At 46.9% G+C, this 25418-nt stretch overlaps 1 protein-coding gene and 1 pseudogene across 2 annotated transcripts in view; one reads left to right on the top strand and one right to left on the bottom strand.

Annotated features, from left to right (window-relative positions):
• The window catches only part of C1H1orf21 (chromosome 1 C1orf21 homolog), a 191755-nt gene extending 167203 nt beyond the window's left edge, over positions 1-24552 (top strand). The window contains exons 5-6 of one of the 2 annotated variants that reach the window (XR_004486202.2): positions 10642-10960; positions 18059-24552. Coding sequence is in view for 1 of the 2 variants with exons in the window: in XM_033437961.2 (XP_033293852.1) it covers positions 18059-18082 (24 nt within the window). In the remaining variant the exon portion in view is untranslated. The remainder of the gene's footprint in view (positions 1-10641; positions 10961-18058) is intronic. The other variant, XM_033437961.2, reaches the window with a different exon arrangement.
• Positions 4114-6138, bottom strand: LOC101286382 (serine/threonine-protein kinase PLK1-like; annotated as a pseudogene).
• Positions 24553-25418: the final 866 nt, after the last annotated feature.

Genomic DNA, 25418 nt, shown 5'->3' with positions numbered 1-25418 from the left:
CTATACTCTTTTGTGTGTTCAAAAAAAGACCTCATGCCAGTGACCAGCTGCAGCTGGTTTAGACTCAGAGGCTACCGCCAGCCACGGATGAGACACCAAAGCTTTACAGGAAATGGACATCACTCCTCTCAGAGCTCTGGTAGCTTTGGAAATCTGTGCTTCATCTCATATATTTAGGTTCTCTTCTTTGGTTTTCCCATACAGAGGGCAGATCCCCTGAAGTCCCACAGCCCCTAGCAGTGAGCTGCGCATAGAACTGGACTGGACAAACTTTTTTTTTATTGAAGTATAGTTGATTTACAATGTCTTAATTTCTGCTGTGCAGCAACATGATTCAGTTATACATATATACATTCTTTTTCATATTCTTTTCCATTATGGTTTATCACAGGATATTGAATATAGTTCCCTGTACCATGTAGTAGGACCTTGTTGTTTATCCATTCTGTATAAAATAGTTTGCATCTGCTAATCCCAAATTCCCAATCCATCCCTCCCCCATCTCCCTCCCCTTTGGTAACCACAAGTCTATTCTCTAGAGCTGTGAGTCTGTTTCTGTTTCGTAGATAGGTTCGTGTCGTATTTTAGATTCCACATATAAGTGATATCGTATGGTATTTCGACAAACATTTTGTGGTCTGATTTCTCTCATCATTTTCTCCCTGAATGAAACTCTATCAATCACTTCATGTAATTCCCATTTGCATAACACACCCTGTCCACATGCATCTCCCTCCAGGCTGCTTGGCCCACCTGGGGCCTCACACATGGCCCCTCAGACTTGCCCACGACCACTTCCCACAAGGCTCAGAAACCGTGGTCTGCAGTCTAGAAAACGTTGAGGAAGAGGTTTAGCTGGTATGGAGTGAGGCTGAAGGACGAGAGAGAATCCCGCGTGCTGGAGGCAGGAACTTCCTAAGACTTAGTGAGTTGTTCAGCACAGTTCCAAACATCAGAGGAGAAATGCCTGCCAGTAGCTCTCCTTCGAACCTGGTTCCCCCAAGAGTTTTATGGCTCAAACAAATGGCATTAACGGGATAAATGCTAGGGGTGAGTAGGGCTTGAGGATCACACACACACACACACACACACACACACACACACACACAAATAAAAGAGAAGGTATCACTTGGACAAACATCATTGGTTCATTCTAAGACAAGCTTTCATTAACGGTCGACTCGGGGGGGGGTCTCAACAGGGGCTTCACATTGGGTCACGTGGGGAGCTTTTCAGACCACCAGCGTCCAGACCTCAGGTCACTTAAGTCAGGATTTCTGGGAGCGGGGCTGGGCATTTTTAAGCATCTCCCCAGGCCACTGTGAGGCACAGGGAGGGTTCCCGGGCTACTTGTCCACCTAGCATGCCACTGAGATGGGCAGCAGCAAACAAAGCTGGACAGAATAAACCCTGCCCCCAGGGAGCTACAGAACAGCAGGGCGTGGGTCTGTACACACACTCCAAGGGGCTGTGAGAGCCCAGAAAAGGAAGCACTCAAAGCTGCTACCAATCTCGATGGTGAGAATGAGACAGGAAAGGCGGGGAATGTGGAGGACTCCCAGTGACACATGAAGGTGAGTCTCTCTTGTTGATGGGACAAGAGAATGAATCAACCCCTAGAAGTCGAAGAGCTCAGGCTAGGGAAAGGCCTCAAGGGTTCATCTGGTGTCCAGACACAATTTTGCTCAAGCCATTCCAAAGAAAGAGAATTTCGTGAACACACCCATCCTGGGCAGGAGGTTTACCCCTGATCGCTGACCTCAGGCAGAAGCCTAAGCCTGCTCCTACCTTGTGGTGGTCCTCACCCAGCTGCCCTCAGCCCTCGGTACACCCCTGGCTCTGGGAGATGCCTTCAGGATAAAACACAGCGTCTAGGGAATGAGTTCCTTCCCCGCAAGTTGACAAACCTCAGGGAAGGCAGATTCCACCCCCAGAAAAGCGGGGTCCCTGGTTGCAAGGGACTGAGGGCAGTGGCTGCTCGTCCTCTCTGCAGCATCTCTCAGCTGAATAAAAAGAACAGGATTTACACACCCAGGACGTTCCGTGGGGCAGAGCTAGAGTGGGGTGATGGGTGGTGTTATAATGATTAAAATTGAGGCTGCAGTGGTTGAATGCCTGGTGAGTTTGGGAATTGCCAGCTGGGATGTTACCCAAGATATATGCATCCCCCCATGTGGGTCAGACGGGCTCACGGCTGGAATTTCAAGCACTTGCTCCAATTGTTCCCGGAGTTCTGGTCATTGATATGCTCGGCACTTGGTCACTGACCTGACGCAGGGTTCTTGTGGTTTGCTCTCATATCTGGGACTGAGAGCCTTGAATACAACCAATACAGACAGGATCCAATAAAAAGCAGTTGTAAAGGCTGACCTGCCACCACCCTGCTTCCCAGGGCCCCAGCTGTGGGGTGAGGCTGCTGGGAGGGAGGGATGCTGGCTGGTTTCCCCACAGTCCTTTTGTGTCAGCTGAAGGCTCCCCTGAACACTTCCCGTCTGCTACAAACCAAGGCTGGGGCCCACCGGGATATGAGTCTCCCATGATCAGACTGGAATACAAATGGAGTCGCCAATTTAAAGATCAGGTTAGATGGCGTGGAATGGGAGGGGCACACAAGGAGAAACTCCTTTCCAAAGCCCCGTCATTCTACATGTGAAAATTCAAGTCACTAACAAGGCTCTGTCTGTTTTCAGTTCCCACCCCCTCTTCCCAGGCCCTTGCCCAAAAAAGGAGAAAAGGAAGCTTTAAATCGTCACCCTAAATCCTCTTTTATCTTTGACATAATCTGCCAGGATTTGTGCCCCTGCCAATGCAGTAGGATTCTGGTGCCCCACGGCCCCCTTTGACTCCTGCCAGGGCCCATAAACATCTCCCCATTCCCACCCCTCCTCCCCCCAGCACACAAGTGGAAGGAAAAAGCTTGAAGATTTTCCAAAATATAAGTAAATAGAGTCATCGGGATAAGTAGGAAGACCTAGGTAAGCAAATCTCTTCACATACTGAAACTTGGTCATAGTCAGAGCTGAGTTCCCTCCCTCAAGTCCCAGATGAGATGAGCTTCTTAGCAGAAGCTGAGTCTACCAAACACTGGCAGAGTCCACATCACTGGGGGGAAGTGTGACATCAAAGCCATCAACTGGTCCCCAACTGATGCATCCTCCTAATAGTCACTGCCACATATGGAACAGAGACTAAATGTTCTCTCACATATTCTTCCAGATAACCCCTATAAAGTAAGTTCTGTTCCCTCATTTTACAGTTGGGGAAACTGAGCCTCAGAGAGATTGAGTAACTTGCCCAAGGTCATACAGCAGTATGTGGTAGAACCAGGATCAGGTCATCTGACCCAGAGGCCTGGCTTATAACCATTCGGCCATAGTGCCACTGACATGTGTGCCTTGGGTCAGCGTGCCATGTCATCTCAGTCTGGTCATATTCTTTGCCTGGGCCACCATTGAGCCAGCTTCTCGAACTTCTTTCCAGTGTACTCTCGCCTTCCCTTCCTTCAGCTGAAACAGGTACCCTAAATGTGTCTCTCCTGGACCGAATCCACGGAGTGCTCCTCACTAGTGGACATATGCTGCTGTGAGCACATGAAAGGGCAGCCCTTCCCTCGTAGCACCTACCACAGGGGGTTCCTTGCTTTTCTTCCCTCCTTCCTCCCTTCCTCTCTCTCTCTCCCTCTCTGCCTTCCCAAGCTTTCGGCTAGCGTTTCCAGCTTTTCTACATGCCAGCTAGATGAGCCATCGGAGTCGGCACTGGTCATTCAAAGGAGGTCTTATAAATTCCATCCTCTTCCCCGAAGACCATTCCTGACAGACCTGTCCCCATGACAGGGTCACTGTAGCATTCTCAGGGCCCTGTCAGCTGAGAGGGTCCCACAGCTCTCAGCAGACGACCATCTTTTGTCAAAGGCACTTTGTGAAGGACTTAATGCGTTGTCACTGAATTTGTTTACCATTGCTACATGACCTATTGGGCTAAGAGACAATGAAAGCAGGCATCCCATATAGCCCATATAGCCACCTCTGCACAGCACCTCCAGAGTACTCAGGTCTTGCCGCTAACTGGCTGAGCCAGGTGGCCACTGAATGCACATGACAACTAGTAGCCAATCAGCGCTCCCCGCACCTTTTTAAAACGATTCACACGTGTTTAATGTGTATAAAGCCAAGAAAAGGACAGTCCTGAATTCAATAGCAGTATTCTGTACAATTCATACGGTGGGGTTGAGAGGGAAGGTGAAGAGGCCGTAGAACCTACACCCCAACATGTACAGAAATACCTTAATAGCAGCTCCCACCTGCAAGGAAGACGTAGCTCTATTTCCAGCCACCCGGTCGGAGTGAGGGGACATATCACAGAAAACCCAGCACAGCGGGGGCTAACCCATAGGGGCCCAAGGGGCTGGTGGGGGTGAGGACGGGCAGTAGTCCTGGGAGGGGCTGTGAGGAGGTCCTGAGGCGATTGTTGGCTGAGCGAAAGCTCAGCAGCTTGTCCACCATGGGTGGCCATAGAAGAGCTGACTTGCCAGACTCCTGGGGCGGCTGTGCTCCTCCAGGAGATTCAGGCAGTACTTGTGGAAATCCGGCTTCTAGTCGATGTAGGTCACAGCTGCCATGCTGGGCACAGGACGAGTTTGCTGTGGTCCTGGAAGACGTTGCAGGATGCAGGGTGATGGTTCTGTGCTTGCAGAATCAGGTAGGCAGGTAGGATTGCTGGACTAGTTCCTCACCTTCCCGTGGGTACCCACCTTCAGCAAGTGTTCACTCGTGTGGTTTTGGAAGTACTTGGAGAGTGATCTTTATGGAGGAGTTAGGATGGGAACTCATGGCGAGGGAGAACTCTGCACCACCATGCTCTATGAACCACAGACTGTCACCAAGGCACCAGAGGATGAGGTGAGTCCAATCATCGGAGAACACGGCTGATGCCCGAGGCTGCACTTGTCCCAATAGTCCCCCACTTGCTGACTCAGAAGATGGGGATGCCGGAGGGATCCTCAGCCTCCTCTTGCCTCACCAGCCCCCTCTCAGAGGGCTTGGAGGCACTCACGCTATGCAGCCACTACAGCTGGTGGTGCAGTGGTTGGGGAATGCAGTGGCACTCTCTGGTCTCCTGGACCCCTGGAAAGAGTTTCCCCAGGGAGTCTTGGGCATAGAGTTCTCTAGGCCTTTATTTAGGACTGTGAGTGGCTTCCTGTTGCTGGGATCCAGGCTTCTGAGAGCGATTGAATACCTTGATGGAATGGTGGGGCAGGTAATGGGAGATGGGCTGGGATGTAGCCAGAAGTAAAGAACTCGTCTTGAGCTGCTCATGAATGATCGGGTGGGCAATGCGACCTGTCTGCGGCATCTTCTGGAAGAGGGAGGTGGCCACGGGGTTGATGTGCTTGGGAATCCTGCATACATTCTTCTTGATCCAGAAGTAGGTCAGTTTTAGGCAGGAGATCTCAAAAGGTGATCTACCCACCGACAAGGTATATATCAACATGATGCACCCAATAGGCCCCCCGTCCACCAGGAAACGGTGCCCTTTCTTGCTCAGCACCTCAAGAGCTCTGTATTTAGACAGGGTTTCCTTCTTCTGCTCCCCATCATATTCACCTTTGGTTGCCGGGCCAGATCCCCTATTTTCACCTCCAGATCGTCATTCAGGAAGAGTTTGCCCAGCCTGAGGTCCCAGTGAATAACCTGGTTTGGGTGCGGGTACTGGCAGCCGAGGACCATGTGCTGCAGGTAGCAGCGGACCTCGGGCTGGGTCGTCGCCTTCCTCCGCTGGTGCGGCTCCAGGGTAATCTTCGGCAGCAGCAGCGCCCCAGCACCACCAGTATAAAGTTCGTGTCCACGTGCATCTACGACTCCGTGCTGGAGGGCGAGAGGGGAATGAATAGACATCTCCAAGGACATCTTCTCCTTCCGGTGCGGCCTGAGCAGCCGCGACTCAGGGAGGATCTTGCGGCCAAACGCCTCCTTGGCGTCCTCATCCTGTCAGAGATCTCAAAGCACTTGGCGAAGCCGCCCCTCCACGAGGAAGCGGCCCGGCAGGCAGCACCGCCGACCGCGCGGCTCCACTAGGACCTCCGGGATCTCTTTTGCCTGCTGGATGGCGGTCGGGGGCCCTGGGAGCCACAGCTCCAGAGATCCCGGCTTTCCCCGGTGGGCTGGTGCCCGCGCCAGCGTCTCTGCAGCGCCGCCGCGCTCGTGCTCCTGGAGTTGCTTGGCTGCCTCCTGGCAGAGGTTTGACACCGCTCCGCTGCTCCCCGAATCAAATGCTGCACCGGGACTGTTGCAAAAGCCTCTCTTCTCTCTCTCTGTCTCTCTCTCTCTGTCTCTCTCGCGCGCGCGCTCGCTCGCTCGCTTTTTTTTTTTTTTATCACAACCGGGGAGGAAGAAGCGGGGCAGGGGTGGCTCAGGTACCCTGGGCGGCCCCGCCCCGTGCGCAGCCTCCAGCCCCAGGACTGGGTCCTCCGGCAAAGGGGAAATGTAGGAAAGGTGGCTTTATCAAGACTTTATTAAGTCTCACTAGTGAAAATGCTCGGTCTCCCAGCCTCTGTGAGCAAGGCGACCAGCCTCCTGTGTACACAGTGGTTTCCAGGCTGGTAGGTGGTTGTTTTTCCTCCAAACCCTTGGCTAGCTTGGCCTCTCACCCCAGGGCTGTGGTTTGGGGAATGTTTTGACTTGAAACATTCAGGCCCCTGGTGGTATTTGGAGTTGTGAGACCCTTCTGTGCTAAAAGGAAAAATGAATGGTCTATTTAGAGACTGCTAACAATTCCCAGTATAAAGCACGGGCAACAATTCTGCTGCTGACAGGCTGGGTTTCTCAGGGTAGTCCCTGGGGAGCTGGCTGGGCGGCAGTCACGGCCCCTACTCTGGGTATTTCATCTGGAAGACCCCCTGCTAGGGATGGCAGTGCTTCCAGAAAGCCTCTGCCCTGGCTTTTTCTGGGCCTCTCCTCAATCGCTTCCCAGAACACGCTCCTCCTGGGGCCTGTGCTTGGGCTGTGAACGAGACCACTTTTCCTAAATCCGACGAACTTTGCTCTTGACAAAGGAGGGAAGGGTGGTTATTTGGGAATGCCTTGAAACAGCTTCTCTTGGGTTGGAGTTGTGAGATGTTACCTATCACAGACATAGACAGAGTTCACCTGAAGGAGGAAACTGCCTTTCCTCTCAAGGACAAAACACACTCCTGGGTGTTTCTGTCACCAGGGTGATGCCTCTTTCCATGGCATCCTAGACTCAGAAGAGAAGGTGAGAATCACAGGCTTTGAAATCAACACCCAACCTAATTAAAAACTGAACAGTTTTCTAAAATACCAAAGCTTGTTTCAAAGCTTGACCAAATTAGGAATGGTGTTCATCTAATTTATCAAAATGAATTCCTTTATAGGTACAAGTAATCCCCATCAAACTCCGGATAGGCTTTTGTGTAAAAATTCACAAACTGATTCTGAAGTTTATATAGAAATGCAGAGGATCTAGGATAGCAGAAACAATTTTGAAAAAGAAGAATGAAATTGGAAAACTAACACTACCTGATTTGAAGACTATTTTTAAGCTACAAAAATAAAGACAATATGGATTTGGACACACATGCGTAGCCTAGGCACACAGTATAGAAAGATAGATTAATGGAATAATATGAGTCCAGATGTGGGCCCACATGTGTATAATCAACTGATTTTAGACAAAGGTGTCAAGGTAGTTTGATGGGGTAATTTGATACCTTTTTAATGCATTGTGTTGGTATGTGATTGGACATTCATATGCCTAAAACTAACCTTGACCCTTACTTCAAACCACATACAAAAATTGACTTGAAACGGATTATAGCAGTAAATGCAAGAACTAAAATTATAAAGCTTCTGGAAGAAAAATAGAGGATAAAACTTTGTGACCTTGGATTAAATACAGATTTTTAGCTACACACACACAAAAATCATATATCATAAAAATAAAACTTGATAAATTAGATTTCATCAAAATTTTAAACTCCTGCTCTTCAAAAGATAGTGTTAAGAAAAATGAAAAGACAAGGCACAGACTGTGATAAAATACGTGTAAAACACTCAGCCAATGGGGGTGCAAAATCATACCCAGTCTGCAGTTTTTTATAAAGTTAAGCATCCCCGTATCATAGCACCCAGCAATCCCATTCTAAGGTATTTATCCAAGAGAAAGGAAAGCATACGTCCACGAAAAGACGTGTACTCTTAATGTTCATAAAAGCTCTATTCATAATCACCGAAAAGTAGAAACCATTCAAATGCCCATCGATTGGCGAATGGTTTAACAAATTGTGGTATCTTTGGTATAAATTGGTAAAAAAAAAAAAAAGTTGATAAATGGATAACTACTGAAACTGATACATGTAGCTGTATGGATGAATCTCAAAAGTATTATGCTAAGTGAAAGTGAAAGTCAATCACAAATGACTAAATATCAAATGACCATTTATATGACATAATGGAAAAGTCAAAATTGTAGAGACAGAAAGATCAGTGGTTACAAAGGGCTTGGAGAGGGGAGAAATGGCAAAGGGACGTGAGGGTACTTTTTGGAGCAATAGAAATGTTCTGTATTTTGATTGTAATGGTGGTTACACGACTGACTATATACCTTTGTCAGAACTCCTTGAACGTATATTGAACACTTTGAAAGGGTGAATTTTATGATATAGAATTATACCTCAATAAATCTAATTTTTAAAAAATGAAATCCCCAAACCAGTTTTGATTAATAGAAGCTCATGAATTTGGATCCCCCTTATCCCTATTTAGTAACAATATATACCCACAGGAGCCAGAGTTTATACTTGCTCCATCTAAATGGTTGTCTTAAACCTTTAGTATCCTACTAGCAGGAAAGAGGGGGGAACTCAAATTTGTAGGATGTTACCGTGTGCCTGGCAGACATCATGCCGGGCATTTGCACGTGATTTTATTTGGTTCTTGTTATGGGCTGAATTGCATCCCCCAAAATTGATATGTGGAAGCCCTAACCCCCAGTACCTCAGAATGTGACTATACTAGGAGATGGGGCCTTTAAAGAGGGGACTGAGTTAAAATGAGGCCACTAGGGTGGACCGTAATGCAACCTGAATGGTATCCTTATAACGAGGAAATTTGGACAGACAGGGAGACACCAGGGTTGCGTGGGCACAGAGGAACGACCATGTGAAGAGGCAGCAAGGGGGTGGCCATTTGCAAGGCAAGGCCTCAGGAGAATCGCAACCTGCCAACACCATGATCTCAGACTTCTCACTTCCAGAATTGTAGGAAAATTAATTTCTGTTGTTTAAGCTACCCTGGCTGTGTGTTTTGTCTTGGCAGCCCTCGTGGACTAATACAATCCTCCCAACAATCTGAGGTGAGGAAGGCAGGAGGAAAAGCTCTGTGAGTGCTGGTAGCTTGCTCAACTCCAGTGGCTGGTAGGGCAACCAGGGGAGAAACACAGAACTGACATCCAAAGCTCACCACCACCTAGATTGCAATCGTTAGGAAGTCAGAGCTGGTTTCTTCTCATCCTTGAACAATCTGTACTCCTTTTTCTCAGTAAATGTTGAATTGATGTAAATAGAGTAACAAGATTTCAGGATGCAGGAGAGACCTACTTTATTTATTTTTATAAATTTATTTATTTGTTTATTTTGGGCCGCGTTGGGTCTTCGTTGTTGCGCGTGGGCTTTCTCTAGTTGTGGCAAGAGGGGGCTACTCTTCATTGCGGTGTGCGGGCTTCTCATTGCAGTGGCTTCTATTGTTGCGGAGCACGGGCTCTAGGCATGTGAGCTTCAGTAGTTTCGGCATGCGGGCTCAGTAGTTGTGGCTCGCAGGCTCTAGAGCGCAGACTCAGTAGTTGTGGTGCATGGGCTTGGTTGCTGCGTGGCATGTGGGATCTTCCTGGACCACAGCTCAAACCAGTGTCTCCTGCACTGTCAGGCAGTTTCCTAACCACTGCGCCACCAGGGAAGCCCTTGTCAATGTTTTTAAATAGACAAAAGGGGGGGCAATAAACAGGAAAGGCCCGCAGTCTCTTCCTAGTACCAAGTCCCAGGGAACACATTCCAGGTGAGGAAAGAGATTCTATTTACATTTCTTTCCCTTCTACCACCAACTTATCAGCTTTAGATCATTAAAAAGTCACAGGGGGGCTTCCCTGGTGGCGCAGTGGTTGAGAGTCCGCCTGCCGATGCAGGGGACACAGGTTCATGGCCCAGTCCGGGAAGATCCCACATGCCGCAGAGCAGCTGGGCCCGTGAGCCATGGCCGCTGAGCCTGCGCGTCCAGAGCCTGTGCTCCGCAACGGGAGAGGCCACAACAGTGAGAGGCCCGCGTACCGCAAAAAAAAAAAAAAAAAAAAAAAGTCACAGGGCCATTGTGTTTCTATTATATTGATCACAACTTTTTTTTGTTTGCAAGTGACAGAAACTTAAACTCAAGCAAAAGAACTAGCAAGTGCAGGAGCAGGTTCTTTCTATGTTTCTGTGTGTGTGTGTGTGTGTGTGTGTGTGTGTGTGTGTGTGTGTGTGTGTATCTATCTATCTTTATCTATCATCATTTATCTAGAGTCTATCTATCTAGGGTTTTCTTCCTTCAAGAATAGCCTCATTTTCTCCTACTATAAATAGCTTCCTCTTTGCAGTCAAGGAAGCCTGCTTCTTTGGATCCATCCACATAAAAATCCCAGGAAAAGCCTTTGATGAATTCTGCTTGGATCACATGCCCACTCCAGACCAATCCCTGTGACTGGTGACCAACCCGGGTCAAGTGTCCTCCCATGATGAACAGCGCCTTGACTGACAGATCCAGGAAAATAAGAGAAGTGTTCTCCCAAAGGAAGAGATGCTGAGGAAAATCAAACCACACGTCACCCCACGGCAGCCTTGCAGGTGTCCCAGGCAGCCAGGTGCCATGTGTGGGTGGACACGCTGACATCATATCCTCATTCAGCGTAGGAGAAGGTAAACTTTGCATATGCATTTTTCATTTCTTACTGTAACCTCTTTTCTGGGTCTCAGTTTCTTCACCCGTAAAGTGTGTATGTTGGGCTAAATTCACCTTTAAAAGTCCGTTGCAAATATGACCTTCTAGTACTTCTGAGATATTTACACTTAGAGTCTTGCTAACATCTGAATAATGGAAATGTCTGTTTCCTTGGTTGATTAATTCATGAGGTAGTTTTGGATATTTTAACTTTGTTGTTGTCAGTCCTTAAAAAAGAAAACTTAATCTGTTATTCTGCAAAGAAATCTAATCTTCTTCCAAAGAGCATTTTTCAGTCTCATTCAGAATCTTGATTATTCGGATCATCATCTTTGAAGGAATGAGATATTTGGGGGTGAAGTACTTTAGATCCACCCCGATTTTTAATTCTTAGCCCCAAACATTTTATTATTTCTAATCTACCCTGGAAGCTGCAGGAAGGGAAATCATTGCTCCCTTAGATTATCTGGAGCCCCCTTGACCTTGGTAGAGAATCGTATTCCAGGAGGGGAGGTCTCTGAGCCTGAAACAGTGGCTGTGTTATATTTACTGAGTATCCATCATGTGCTTACGAAGTGCAAGGAAATCGAAATCACTGATGCATCAGCGCTTCACAGCGGTGTGGGACTCTGTGCCTCTTCCAAGCCTATCCGTCTGCCCTACTCCCACCCCCACCAAACCTGGGCCAGAGCAGGACAGGTGTAGAAAAGAGGGCGCAAAAAAAGGAAGATGACTTACGGTCAAGCGCTAGATGGTAAAACTTGAAATTAAAACCCAAGTCTTCTGACTTCTCTCTAGTTCTCCTTCAACATGATCCTCCTCTGTCTCACCTTCACCTCCAGCCACATTCAGAGCCCCCTTCTCCAACACTTAAAACCAAGCCCAATCCTTCCTCACCCTCAGCTCCCAAGACCTGCTTAGTAGCGCCGCGACCCTGACCACCTGCCATGCTGGGCCTTTCAGCCTTGCCTCCCACAAACATCTTGAGTGGGCAGCGTCACTTCCAGGCATCTGTTGTGTTTGCAGAGAAAGCCCTTTCCTTAACCCAAGCCTAATAATCCCAAGTCTCACTCCCCGAGGGATCTTCTAACAGCCAAGCCTTTGTTTAATTGTGGAGCCTGCCCCCACCCTGAAGTGTGTCTCGGCTCTGTCTGAGGCTCCCCACCTACAGCCCCACTCCCCTGCACACAATGGAAGACCTGTGGCTTTCTTTCACACCCCTGAGGATGTGACAGCGGATGCTGGGGCCGCCTGCCAGCCCCTGGGGCTGCAGAAACTTCCGCTGGCTGGCTGGGGTGACAGGCAAGGTCAGCATCCAGGTCGATCCTGGACCACAGGGGCTGCCACCTGTTTGGTGTTTCCTAGATCACTGGCTCAGGGAAGGGGTGACCTGACTTCTCCCAGAACCTCCCCCTCACATCCAGCAGAACCTTATTCCTCAAAGATCACAGCTTTCTTCAATGGGCTTGAGTGGCCAAAACCTGTTATAGAACAGAAACTTTCCAACTTGAGAAGAACCCCCAATTGTCCTCCCATTCATTCTTCCAAAGAGACTAGTACAAACCATAGCTAACTGTCCATTTCATAATTTATTTTTTCTTTCATAATAATATTGATTGGACTCACTAGATTCTTGGAAAATTAATGAAGCTGGCATGCTTTTTCAGGACCTTCATTTTCCTCATGTCTCAAAGCCCATCATAAATGCTCCCTCATCCAGGAAGCCTCTCCTACAGTTTCTATTTTAATTCAATTTCATAGGACATAGAACCCTCAAGGGTTTGCTACTCACCGCTGTCTCCTCCACTCAGGCCTTGCCTTGGTGACTGGTACTGCAGTTATCTCTGTTATCTGTTATCACTGACTCTGTTATCTGTTATCACTGACTCTGTTATCTCTGACTCTGTTATCACTAGACTAGACTTGGACGGAAACATCCAGAAGCAGAGTTTCTAATTCTCCACTCCTCATGCAGACGCCCCCAACCCATCAGCCTTTTGAAGCCCATTCTTTCCCACAGGACATCTCTACCCTCAATCACAGAGTACTTCGCCAAGAAACCCAGTCTGTCTTTGTCCTGCTGGCCCTGGCCTTCTGAACGTGATAACCAGATTAGTCTTAATGAAACACCGTGATGGTGCCTTGCACTGACTCAGAAGCATGCATTAGTTTTCTACTGTTCATAGAATTTTTTCAGTCGTTCATCAAGGATTTGTTGAGCACCTACTATACTAATTACTCTGCAAGACCCTGGGGATATAAAAGTGAGCAAAATATAATTGCAGTCTAGATGGGAAGACAAAAATAGGCAAGGAAAACCGTAAGTATAATTGGTGCTGTGCCAGGCACACAGAATAGGAGCACCTAGGCTGGCCTAGGAAGGCTTTGTCAGGCAAGGTGGAGGTAAGACAGATAAGCTGAATAAAACCTCCCTTACCTGCGTTCTGTGTCCTTCCATCCTCCAAGCTGTCCCCACTAAGAGTGTCTGCTCTGAGTATGCCACCCCGCCACCAACTTAAACACATTGGCCCCGCTGCCTTCCTCCTTCTTCCTCTAGTCTAAATGGTTTTTCCTGGTGTGGAACTTAAATCTACAACTAAATGGTGAATTCCAGCAGAGCAGGACAGGCAGTCTTTGAGCCAAGTTCAGCTCCATGGTCTGCAGAGGACTGGTTTAAGTGCTTGGAGTAAGTACTCTGGCAGAGACGGTCAGTGTTATAGCCAGGCGATGGTTGCCCAGCTAAAGATGACATTTCCCCACCAATCAGAGGGCATGTAAAAGTGGAACATGTAAAAGTGGAGGTGCACCGCTTCTGGGTCTGGACCTTAATGATGCTCCTCGTGCTCTCCTCCATGCCCATATCCCTCTTCTCCTGGCTGACAGCCACATGTGGCTGTGGCGCTGCCTTGATCATGACCTGCAAAAGAAATCAATATCCTGGTCCTTAAGCCCTTGTATTGTTGGCTCTGTTTGTTGGAGGCTTACCACACCTAATACAATTTCCAGCAGGCCAGCTTTCTAGCTTCCACTGCAAGCATGGAAAATCTAGCAACGCTATGCCTGCAATCTTGCAGGGCCACAGTCAGCAGGCCATGAGCCCCAGCCAGGCACAGACCCCACGGTGCCCAGTGAGGCTGAGAGCTGGTGCCCCTGCCATGGCCCTTGAGCTCTTGCTTTTCTGCCCCTTTACTCTTCCCCATGAACTGCCTGATTCTCGCAGGCACATTTGCAGAAGCGTTTGAGCCTCAGAGCAGAAGATGATTCAGAGAGTCCTGTGGCTGATGGTCCATTTGCCTGGCTCTTCTCTCAGGAGTTTGTCCTGTTTTAAAATCTAAACCAGTTATTTCACCCCTGTTTTAGGACCTGGATTAGACCCAATGCCTCCCCCACAACAAATATTCTATAATAACCCCTTTATGTTCCTTAAAGTAAATTAATATTATCCACCTACGTACCATTCTAAAAATCAGTATAATGCCCTAATGGAATGTAAAGGCAAAATAAAACCAAAGTCGCTTAGGAGAACATCAGATGTGTTTCAATATGTAAAGGTTTGGTGCGACTGTGTCGGGAGCCAGCAGGAAGTAGTCAGATCCTCCCGTGCGGAAATCTGACAGCTGCAGACGCAGACCGGCACAGGTATGTGGTTTTGGTAACAAATACCACAAGTGTCATTGCCATCAGGGATCTGATTCTTCCAAAAGATGAACAACTCTTGGTAAAGGCCCAAACAAAACAAAAGTCTGTCTTTCCTTGATTTTCCACAACCGTTAAAACATGAAACAAATACTCTCTATGTTGATGAGTAAAATGGAGTTCAGGTTTACTCTCAGACCGTTCCAAACACATCCTCTGCTGAGAATACACAGAGGGGCCCCAAGTAGTCATGCAGGGCAGGGGCAGTTATTGGTTGGGGACACCAGCCAGAGCGTTTCAGCCTGTCCAGCATCTCTGCCCTTTCCCACTAAATGGTAAGATCATCCCAGGCCACTGTTAAGACGGCCAAATACACTCGGGCATTTCCAAAGGTCCCCTTCCAGCAATTCTTTCCCCATGAGAACCACTGCTTCAAACCCAGAAGATGCACAGAGAGGCGACGGCGATGTCGAAGCAAATATGAACCTGAATCGAGGCATCGCCTCATCTTGATTTTCTGTGACTCTCTGGACTTGGTAGGCTTGTGTTCAGCGAAGCCACGGGCGATGGTCAGAAAGGACTGTGCTGGGGCCCGCGGTGAGTGCGCTGCTTTTCCCTCTGACTTGGGAGAGGAGGAAGTGGCCGCTTTCTCCTTGCTCCCCTGGAAACGCGGCAAGACAAGCTCTCCCTCCTCGTTCCTGTGTTGAAAAAGGAGGTATAGATAAAGCCAGAGTCCGAACCTGAATGAAATTCAGTGCTCCCATCCCTCTCATCTCCTGCCTATTAATAGCCTCTTGGAACAAGTCACATTTGAGACGTTTATTCACCACCTCTGAGAACGGGTTCACCTAAAATAGTTCCCGGGCCATTTTTCTCGGCTGCTGTGATGCTGCGCAGCCCAGAGGGACACCGGTTTCTCAAAGAAATGTGCGTTCAATCCGGTTCCACCCGGGCTGAGGTGGAGCCCAGAGTCAAAACACCAATCGGCTTCTCACAAACTTAGAAAACATGGCATATGAACGCTTCATCCTCTGGACCCTTCCCCAGGCACCAGCCTCTTGGCTTCTCCTTACTGAAGAAACCCCCTACTTTCTCCTCAGGCCTTGGTGTTGTCTAAGCTCTTATACGGCTCCCGGTGGCCTTCTGGACAAGTGCTGCAGTGGTTACAGATGTGTGCAATGGAGGAACAGTGACAGAGAGAAAGTGAGCAAGGTGTACTTCTCAGGACCCTCCTTGGTCCTCAGATCCAATCCCCTCTGAGCAAATGTCTCACTTTCCTCATTTCATGCCATTCCACCACCTCATTTCCTCCTCTGTCCAAAACCATCTTTAACTGTCTGATGGCGAAGGATCTGACCTGACAGGACAATTAAATATTAATACCGTGATTGAAGAGTCTGTGTGGAAATCAATTAAAAATAGGACATGTGGAGCTGAGACGTTTTCAATCTATTTTTTTCTTTCTGTCAGGAAAGCTGTGGAGCTCAGACCCCGGTGCCCTGGGGCTGGGATGGATCCCAGAGAGCATCCACACCTTCTGCCCGTTGGGTACCCGGTCACCGCCCTCCTCAGGTGGGGCAGGTGAAGGGGCTGATGTGGCCTTTCTCCTGCCAGGAAGATGAGCAGGGACTTGAGCGCAGATCACCCCCTCCATCAATCTCCTCCAGGACAAGATGCCGCCCTCTCTGGCTCCCGTCCCGTGCCAGCTTTCATCAGATGTTTGTCATTATTTGCTAGTTTTGTTTACACCTTGTTCTAGAATGTGAGGGAATACATTAAGGGCAGGGACTGTCCTCTTCATCTTTCCACACAGATCCCCCCCAGTCCCTGGAATCTGGTGCACAACGAATAATTGTTTGTGAAAAGAATCAGGAGGGCAGAAATCTGCCACTTTGTTACTACTTCCTGTTTCCAGCGGTAAATCTGTTGAATAACAATTAAAAGCTCAATTCTTCTACTTTCTTCCAAGTTGACTTGAGGTGGCGTATGAGTGACAATATAGCGTACTCTGAGAAAGTCCAGAACAAATGAGGATTTATTTCTGTAAAACAGAAGAGAGGACAGCTCCTTCCAAACCCCTGACACAATGTGGTTCTTAGGTAGATGGACCCCAAAATAAATTCATCGCCAAATAAGATCAGAAAAGGCATCAAGATCCATTGCAAAATAAAGGCTCTGGGACATTCTGTGGTCAAGAAATCCACTTAACATCCTTTAAGTTGGCATTTCCCAAATTTTGTTTTGTGGAAACGTGTTAACATCCTGTAGAACCAGGCAAAGGCTGGCCCAGCAGATCTCTAAGTTCCCTTTCAGCTCAAGTATCCCATAGTTTTAGGTCTTTAAAAGGCAACAGTAGGAACAAGGAATTTGAAGTCAGAACACTTAAGCTTGATTTCAAGCACTGCCTCTCATTAACCGAAAAACCTGGGTAAAGTCAGTCTCTCAGAACCTCAGTCTTCTTATCTGTGAAATGGGGATAATGATGGTATCTGTACCATTATGCTGCTTTGAGGATCACATTAGGTAACTAATGTATGCTAAAGCAATTTATAAACTGGACATGGCAGATATATATCAGCTATTACTATTATAAATTAAGAACAAAACAGAACTAGAAGTTGAACCTGAACAATTTCTTATCACCTAGTCACCTGCTGGAAACTGGTTTCCCACAGCCCTGACTGCTCTTAATACTTCAGAGTAAAGACACATATTTTTTTAAATGGAGCAAATCCCTTGAATTCTTTCTTTTTCTTTTTCAGATCAATACTTTCAACATCATTTCAATTTAGTATTTGTGCCAGGAAAGGAAAGAAATTAAAAACAAACAATGATTTGTTCTTCTATGCAGTGACCCTCCAGTTGAGTGAGTTTGGGGCTTTTCATTCAACGCCAAATGCTGGTGGTCAAATTAAAAACAGAGTACAAGACAAAGAAGACACTGATGGAGAAGAAATTCATTGCTGAGAACCAAATTCCACTACAGCAAATTCAATACAGACAGTCCTAAGACACAGTTCTTCAGCGGGAAAAAATTGTCCTGCTGCGTTCAGAACAGCTCTCTTCCCGGTTAGAAGGAATGTTGCTTTTTCACACCTCGTGCTGGTACCTGGTGAGAGTCATCCTGGCCCAGACAACACTTTCCTGTCTTCTGCACATAATAAATAGTATACATTTATGCCATGAAAAAAAAAATCACATCCCAAATTCTTCCACCTTGTTTGTTTATTTTCCTTCTTGGTCTTTACTCAAAACATGACTCTTGGCCAGTTCAAACCTATTTGTGCAATGTGTTTAGTTTTTAAAGAATTGTTTCTTTAATGATACAATGAAGTTGAAGGTCCAATATTGAGTCTGCATGATGCAACTTTCTAACTGATTTTTTTCTGTTTATTTTTTTTTCTGTTTTTTCTAACTGTTTTTTTATCTGAATATTTCAGATTCTGATTGAATCACTGACTTAAGATTGAAGGATATTCTCGGACAGGCTGGTTCTCAGCAGCAACTGGAATTCCTCAGAGAAAATGTTACAATTGTTAAGAAATGAAGTAGCTCTCCTCCCAGGGCAAGATGTGGCCCTGCAGGTACAAAATGATGGCATCAGGATTGGGAAAACATGGTTTCCTGCATTTTATTTGATTTATGGTATAAAATCAAAAGCACAGATTCTGCATTTCTAAAATGTTCTGGTTGATGAAATTCTGCTCATAACTTTTATTTCTTTCAATTTTATGAAAAATGTGGTGCATTAGCACAGGGAAGAAAATGTAACCTCTCAATATTGCTGAAACCCAGGAAGGTCTCGTTCAGCAGTACCTGTTTGTGTGAACTTGGACAAATCTCTCCAAAATAGAAAAGTTCCACTGCTAAACTGTTTAGAAATGAATTCTCTGAAAACAACTGCAAAGATATTCTGCTGTTTCATCACTTGCTGATTTTCTCCCATTGAATTTCATATCCTATTTTTAAACTGTTTCACCTTAAGATGACAAAGCAGAGCTTTGAAAATAATATGGAGTCCATTATTTTAATTTGCTTATTAAAGTAACTTGTCTCTTAATTCGCCTTAGATTCAAAAAACAATGCTGGTATGTATGCTTAGTCCTTTATGTTTATTTTCCAGTCAATTCTTATGATTTTATAATATAATTTTTATTTTCCCGTTTTTCAAACAAGGAACCTCATTTTTTGAGAGTTTAACTCTTTAGCCCAAAGATGTGCAGTAACAACAGCCTTGGTATTGAACCCAGTGCTGTCTGATTCTACAGCCTATGGCCCCCCTCTGTACCTCATGCTGACTTTCTCACAGCTAACAATACATCAAATTCTGGAACGGAAAGGAACCTCAGAGATCATTTGCGGAAAACTCCATTTTATGTGAGGAATTGGAGCCCAGAGACATGAAATGATTTGCTCAAATTCACGTGGTTATTTACGTGATAAGAGCCATCACTTCTCAGCACCTTCTGACTTTTCTTTCAGAATTTTTCTTGCACAGTAAGCACTCAGTGTGAGCTTTTGTTGGGATTTCCCTTCCCAAATGAAACTAGCTTTATTGTATTATATTATATACATGTATATAGTATATATATATACATATACACACACACAAGTGATAAAAACAGCATTCACGCTTGAGGGTCTATTTGGACACATAACATTTCTGATGCCAAATGTGTGGGTTTTCCACACCAAGCAATTCTCCAGTTCTCTGTGGAGACCAACAAGGTAGCCTCCGATTTAATTCAATTCTGACACTAACTTCCTGGAGTGAGTGCAGACCCCAGAGGTCAAGGGCTCAGTCCCACCAGACTCCGCCCATTCCACTGCTTCAAATGCTAGTCACAACTAGTAGGTCCCCAGGTTACCCGCACTTCTATCTGACTTGGCTACAAATCACGGGTTCCTATGACCCCTTCCTCCTCAGGTTTGAAAATTTGCCGGTAATAAATGGCTCTCAGAACTCAGGGAAGCAGTTTACTTACTATTACCAGTTTATTACAAGCTATTATAAAGGATACAAATGAACATCCAGATGAAGAGATACATAGGGCAAGGTCTGGAAGGAGCTTCTTCTGACCCTACAGAGTTTGGGGTATATCACCCTCCTGGCCTTTGGATGCGTCTCCAACCCAGAAGCTCTCTGAACCCCATTTTCTTTGGCCGTGCCGCACGGCTTGTGGGATCTTAGTTCCCCGACCATGGGTTGAACCCGGGCCCCAGCAGTGAAAGCCAAGGCTTAACCACTGGACCGCCAGGGAATTCCCCTGGATCCCATTGTTGAGGACTTTTATGGAGGTGGTATTACTTATGTACAATTGATTAAATCATTGGCAACTGGTGATGAACTCAATTCCCACCCCCTGTCTCCTCCTAGGAGGTTAGAGGTGAGCCAGTGATCTGTGAATCCTTCCAGCACACAGACCCTATGCCTCTGATCCTTGTGACATGCTGGAAGAGAGCTTGCTGTGTGCATCCATTCTTCATCTCCTTCCCACAGCCTTCTCCTTGGGCAAGGATTTCTCTCCAACTGTGAGCTTCTTATTCACTTACACTAATAGGTCCTTGTCACTCCAGTTGACAAGTGTCCCCATCTCCTGCACTTTAATCCTCTAATCCAGTTATTTCTGTTTTAGGAGCATAAACAAAGCTCTTCTGGTTTGCCCTTTTGGTTCCCCGTTGCTTAAGCTTCCCTATTCCTCCTTGCAGTTAAAGCAAGAGAAATCAGACCAGGATCTCAGCTCATGTTAATCCCTTTCCATTTTTGCAAAATCGACTAATGCTACACGAGCCCTCAGAAGCATTTTCTTCAGGGCTCCACCACTCTGAGAAGCAGCAAAGCTTGTCTTTGTGTCGTCCCTACCAGTGGTGTGCTGCTAAAATACATACATAAGGAAAGAAACAAACAAATAACCCTGATTTGTAGCTTTTGCTGATTTCCAATTTCTGTGGTGTAAATGCTCCCCTTGTGACAGATTTCAAGCAACCAATGGTTTTATAACTTTTACCGCCAGGCTGAAAATTTCCTGAGTATTTAACAATTGGCTTTTGAGAGCATATAAGAGCTGACTCCAGCACACCACTGGCAGGGCTGCCCTCCAGTTCTCCAGGGCACTCCAGGGAATGCCCACCTTGTTCTCCTTGCATTGTCATTGACTGACACAATTCTATCATTACTGAGCACTCACCATGGCCCACACTCTCCTGGGGACATTGCATACCTGATCTCATTTAATCCTCACAAAATCAACTATCCCTAGCTCCACTTCGTATGTCATGGTTATGCTGGGAGAATATCACCCTCCACTTGGCCTGAGTGAGAAGTAAAACATGGGACACTACACCTGTTGGGCAAAGCAACACACCCCGCTCAGAAATATATTTTTTAACACAATGAGTTCTTTTAAGCATAATGTTTTTCCATTACAAAAGTAATGAGCCACTTTGTGAAGAAAATTGGAAAGCAACTATTCATTCTCATATATTTTTAGAATTATTTGGTGTCATGGTAGTGTTCATGATACATTGCATTTTAAGTGTGGGATATAGTACAATAGCATACAATACGATACCAATTCTATTTTAAAAAAATATATATATATATAAACGAAATACCAGAAATAAAGAAAAAAGAAAAAATGTCTTAACAGTAGTCATCTCTGAATAGTGGGAAGTAAATATTTTTCTTATTTTCTTTTTTACAGTTTCTGTATTTTCCATAATTAATGCATCAACATGTATTACAATTTTAATGAGAAAAATATAATACGTATGATCTTAATTTGGACAATATAAAAATGAAATGGGGCTTCCCTGGTGGCGCAGTGGTTGAGAGTCCGCCTGCCGATGCGGGGGACGCAGGTTCGTGCCCCGGTCCGGGAAGATACCACATGCCGCGAAGTAGCTGGGCCCGTGAGCCGTAGCCGCTGAGCCTGCGCGTCCGGAGCCTGTGCTCCGCAACGGGAGAGGCCACAGCAGTGAGAGGTGTGCGTACCGCAAAAAAAAAAAAAAAAAGAAATGAATTGAGACAATTGTTCTCTTCTGTCTTGAAAATCTTTCCATTCTGATTTAAGGTAATGTTTTTGCAAGAGATTTAATTTAAAAGAAATAGCACCAATGAGCATGGGCTCTGTAGTTCTCTGCCCAGGGAGGTATCGGGGACTCTCCCTAGCCCTTAACCTTCAAGTAACTCTCCCATGTCCCTCTTTATATTATCTCTAATTTTCACAAAAACCCTGAAAGATGAATATGGTTAATCCCATGTTAGAAATGATGAAACTGAGAAACTCATTCTCCATGAGGACAGGTGTTGTCTCAAATATCATGTCGCCACAGAAAGCATCTTTGTATGGGAGGCCTAATGGTCAAGAGCATGGCCTTCCACCAGGCAGCATCAAGTTCTAGGCCTGGCACTGGTACTCTCGGGTACATCTCCATGGGCAAGATGTTGAACTAAGCTTCCGTTTCTCATAAAATAAAGATTAAAAGATAATTTCCCTTAAAGGGTTGTTGTGAGAATTAAATGACATATTGTTCAAAGCCCTTAGCACGATGGTTAGCTAGCTTAGCTACAGGCTGCCGCAGCGCTGAGGTTGGAACATGGATATATCTGGCTACAAAGTCCACAGTCTCCACTCTGCAAAACTTCTTTTCTCCAGCAGGACTCCTCTTCTCTGTGAGGGTTTTGTTTTTTTTCATCCAGGTCAGGGAACTTTGACTTGCTTCCAGCATAGCAGCCCCAACCGTCACCAGGCCCTGTTTTTGTCTATGTGAGGTAAGGTGTTTGCCGGGGACCTGGGGCTGGGGGCTGAGGGCTGGGAATTGGGGGCTGGTGGCTGGGAGCGGCCTTCTCTTCAGCCATGTGGTCTCCCAGGAACCTGGGGGCTCAGGATCCTTCTGCCTGGCAGGTGGATGGAGGACAGGACCAGCTCTCTCTGTCCCTCTAGGAACTCCTTTCTCTCTCCAGGTCGAGTCTCCTCCTTGCTGACCAAGCATCTTGAGCAGCTGGATTTCAGCTGCGTCCTTTCCTCTGGGGGAATCTCTGCCAAGCTGTCAGGACCTGAATTTCCGTGTTTACCCTTTCCCTGTTACACCTTCCTCAGGCAGGTGGCCTCGCCCGCCGGGCACCAGAAAATGTCAGAGCGCTGGCTGGGAACACGCCCTCCCGCTAGCGAGCAGGCAGCTCCCATGCTCTTTAGTCTCTGGAGCAGCCCTGCCAATTAGCTTGTACTCTGCCCACATGCCCAGGGCTAGAAGGGAAGCAGGCCACGCTAAGCAAAACCAGACAATGGGCTCCCAGGACACCGAGGGCGGCGGGAGCACCTGCTGTTCTCTCCTCTGGGATGAGGTCGGGGTGGGCTTGGAGGGGGGCTTGCAGGGAGGGGGTCCAGCTGTGCACTCGCCCCAGGAAGTTCTTCCTCCACATTCCATTTGGGGCTCCAAGGGGGCTGCCCAGAGGAAGGGGGTGGGAAGGGGATCTCTCCGGGCCCGGACGTGTTGGCGCTCACACCTGGGGGCAGTCACATTTCTGTTCAGCCAGGAAGAATGCCTTTAGAGCAGGGCTGTGGCTTCTCCATCTCTGTGTCCTGCGGGGTCCCCGAGACTGCACTGGCCACTGAAACGGTGCAGGTGGAGGGCAGTGTGTGCGATGGTTGAGGACGAGAACTGCGCGAGGGACGCGGGTGTGGGCTCTCGTCCCACTTCTCTTGCTCGCCCGCCCTGTAATCTCAGCTACTTGGCTTCTCAGGCAAGGTTCCTTCCTCGAAAAAGCAGGGAGAATAAAAATGTCTACCTCACAGTGTTACTGTGAGGATGAAAAGCAATGCAATGTGGGAACACTTGGCACATAGAAAGCACTCGATAAATTGTGGCCGTTTTATTTACAGAATCCATGTAGTCTCTGTTTATAGATTTACTGGACTCTCTTCCGGAATGAAGAAAAACATAAGCCTTACCAAGGTAGTATTTTATCTCCGAGGGTAACTAAAGCACCAGAAGTCAGAAGACCGAGATAAACAGGAAGATGTAATGAACATTCTCAGAGACCCCTCAGGTGTCACACACTGGGCTAGGTGCCTTACGGGTGATATCTCATTTTATATGGCAGGTAATATTTCTGAAAGATCAGGCAGCTAAAAGTCAGACAGCTTGCTGCCACATTAAAGAAACAAAAGAAATGTTCATACTAGAATGCCTGCTGTGTCAAGACACCTAATTAGAAAACAACGTCATAATGAATAGTAGACTGGGACGTCCCTGGTGGCGCAGTGGATAAGAGTCCACCTGCCAATGCAGGGGAAACGGGTTCGAGCCCTGGTCCGGGAAGATTCCACATGCTGCAGAGCAACTAAGCCCACGCGCAAGAACTACTGAGCCTGCGCTCTAGAGCCCGCGAGCCACAATTACTGAGCCCGTGTGCCACAACTACTGATGCCTGCGTGCCTAGAGCCCACGAGTCACAACTACTGAGCCCTCGTGCTACAAGTACTGAAGCCCGCGCGCCTAGAGCCCGTGCTCTGCGACAAGAGAAGCCGCCGTAGTAAGAAGCCCGTGCACCACAATGAAGAGTAGCCCCCGCTCGCCTCAACTAGAGAAAGCTCACACTCAGCAACAAAGACCCAACGCAGCCAAAAATAAAGGAATAAATTTTTTTAAAAATTTGTTTAAAAAAAATAGTAGAGCAAGTCTCCAGCTCTGCCAGAAGAGCTAAAATAAATGTGCCAACAGGGGAGTCACAGAGTAAAGTTAATTATCATCCTGGTGATTCCGCTGATTCCACATGCACGACTCGGAGGTTTGACAGAACTAGACATGTGTTGGGTCTTGGTGTCATGCTAAACGGTAGTGCTTCCAGACACACTTGTCATATCGCCGAGAGACTCCTGTTCCAGTCGGAGATCTTCACGTCTGTTGAACTTGTCTAATTATAAAGAAACATCATGGTAACTCAAACCACCAAAATAAAACGCTTTGACAATGACGAAGCAACAATGGGATGTTGGATTTCTAGAGAGATTTTTATTTCCAGCTCATCGAGACATTTTACAAAGGAAAGGTAATCATTTCACAAAGATGATCTTCACCTTCCATATTGGGACTCAGAGACATAGTCTTACAAAGACAGTGCTGGTATCATTCCTTCATTCATTCATTCCATCTCTCACTTATTTTTCCATTCATTCAACCATGTGAGTTGAGTGCCGTTTCCTAATGGGTAGAGGTAGGGTGAATAAAATGCCAAATAAGAAATGGTACCTTCCTTTAGGAGCAAAGTCTGTTAGGGAATAACCCAGTGGCAAAGACTGGCAGTTATGCAAACAACTGTGAGCCAGGTTTATGCTGGGATGGGATGTCTGTGCTAAGAATTTTGACATTTATCGCACAGCGGATGATGGCACGATCGAAGGATTGCGGGCCTGGGCGTGAGCATTCTAGGAGCAAGTGGTATGCAGGATGGAGGAGAGGCAAGGAAGCCAGTGAGGAGGTGAGTGCAGTCACGCGTCATGGAGTCTACTCCCACTCCCTGGCTGCCTCACTATCAGTTCCCTTCTCCACCCGTGGCATCCAGGCCTTTCCTCCACCTCTTGGCTGGAACTATGTTTCCTGTGTCATGAATGAACTTCTGGCCAAAGCCCAAAAACTACTTGCCCAGTTTTGGCTTATCAGATCTCCCTACCCCGCATGGTTAGCCACTAACTCTAGCTGGAGACGTTTCTCCGAGCACAGCCTCTTGCTGCTTTATCTCCTACTTCTCCCGGAGGCTGCTGCTGATGGGCAAGATTTTTCATGACTTGCCCATCA

Source organism: Orcinus orca, chromosome 1 (assembly GCF_937001465.1).
Source record: "Orcinus orca chromosome 1, mOrcOrc1.1, whole genome shotgun sequence".
NCBI classification, from domain to species: Eukaryota; Metazoa; Chordata; class Mammalia; order Artiodactyla; family Delphinidae; genus Orcinus; species Orcinus orca.
The sequence above is the reverse complement of the archived record's forward strand: the minus strand, read 5'-3'. Positions and strand labels throughout refer to the sequence as shown.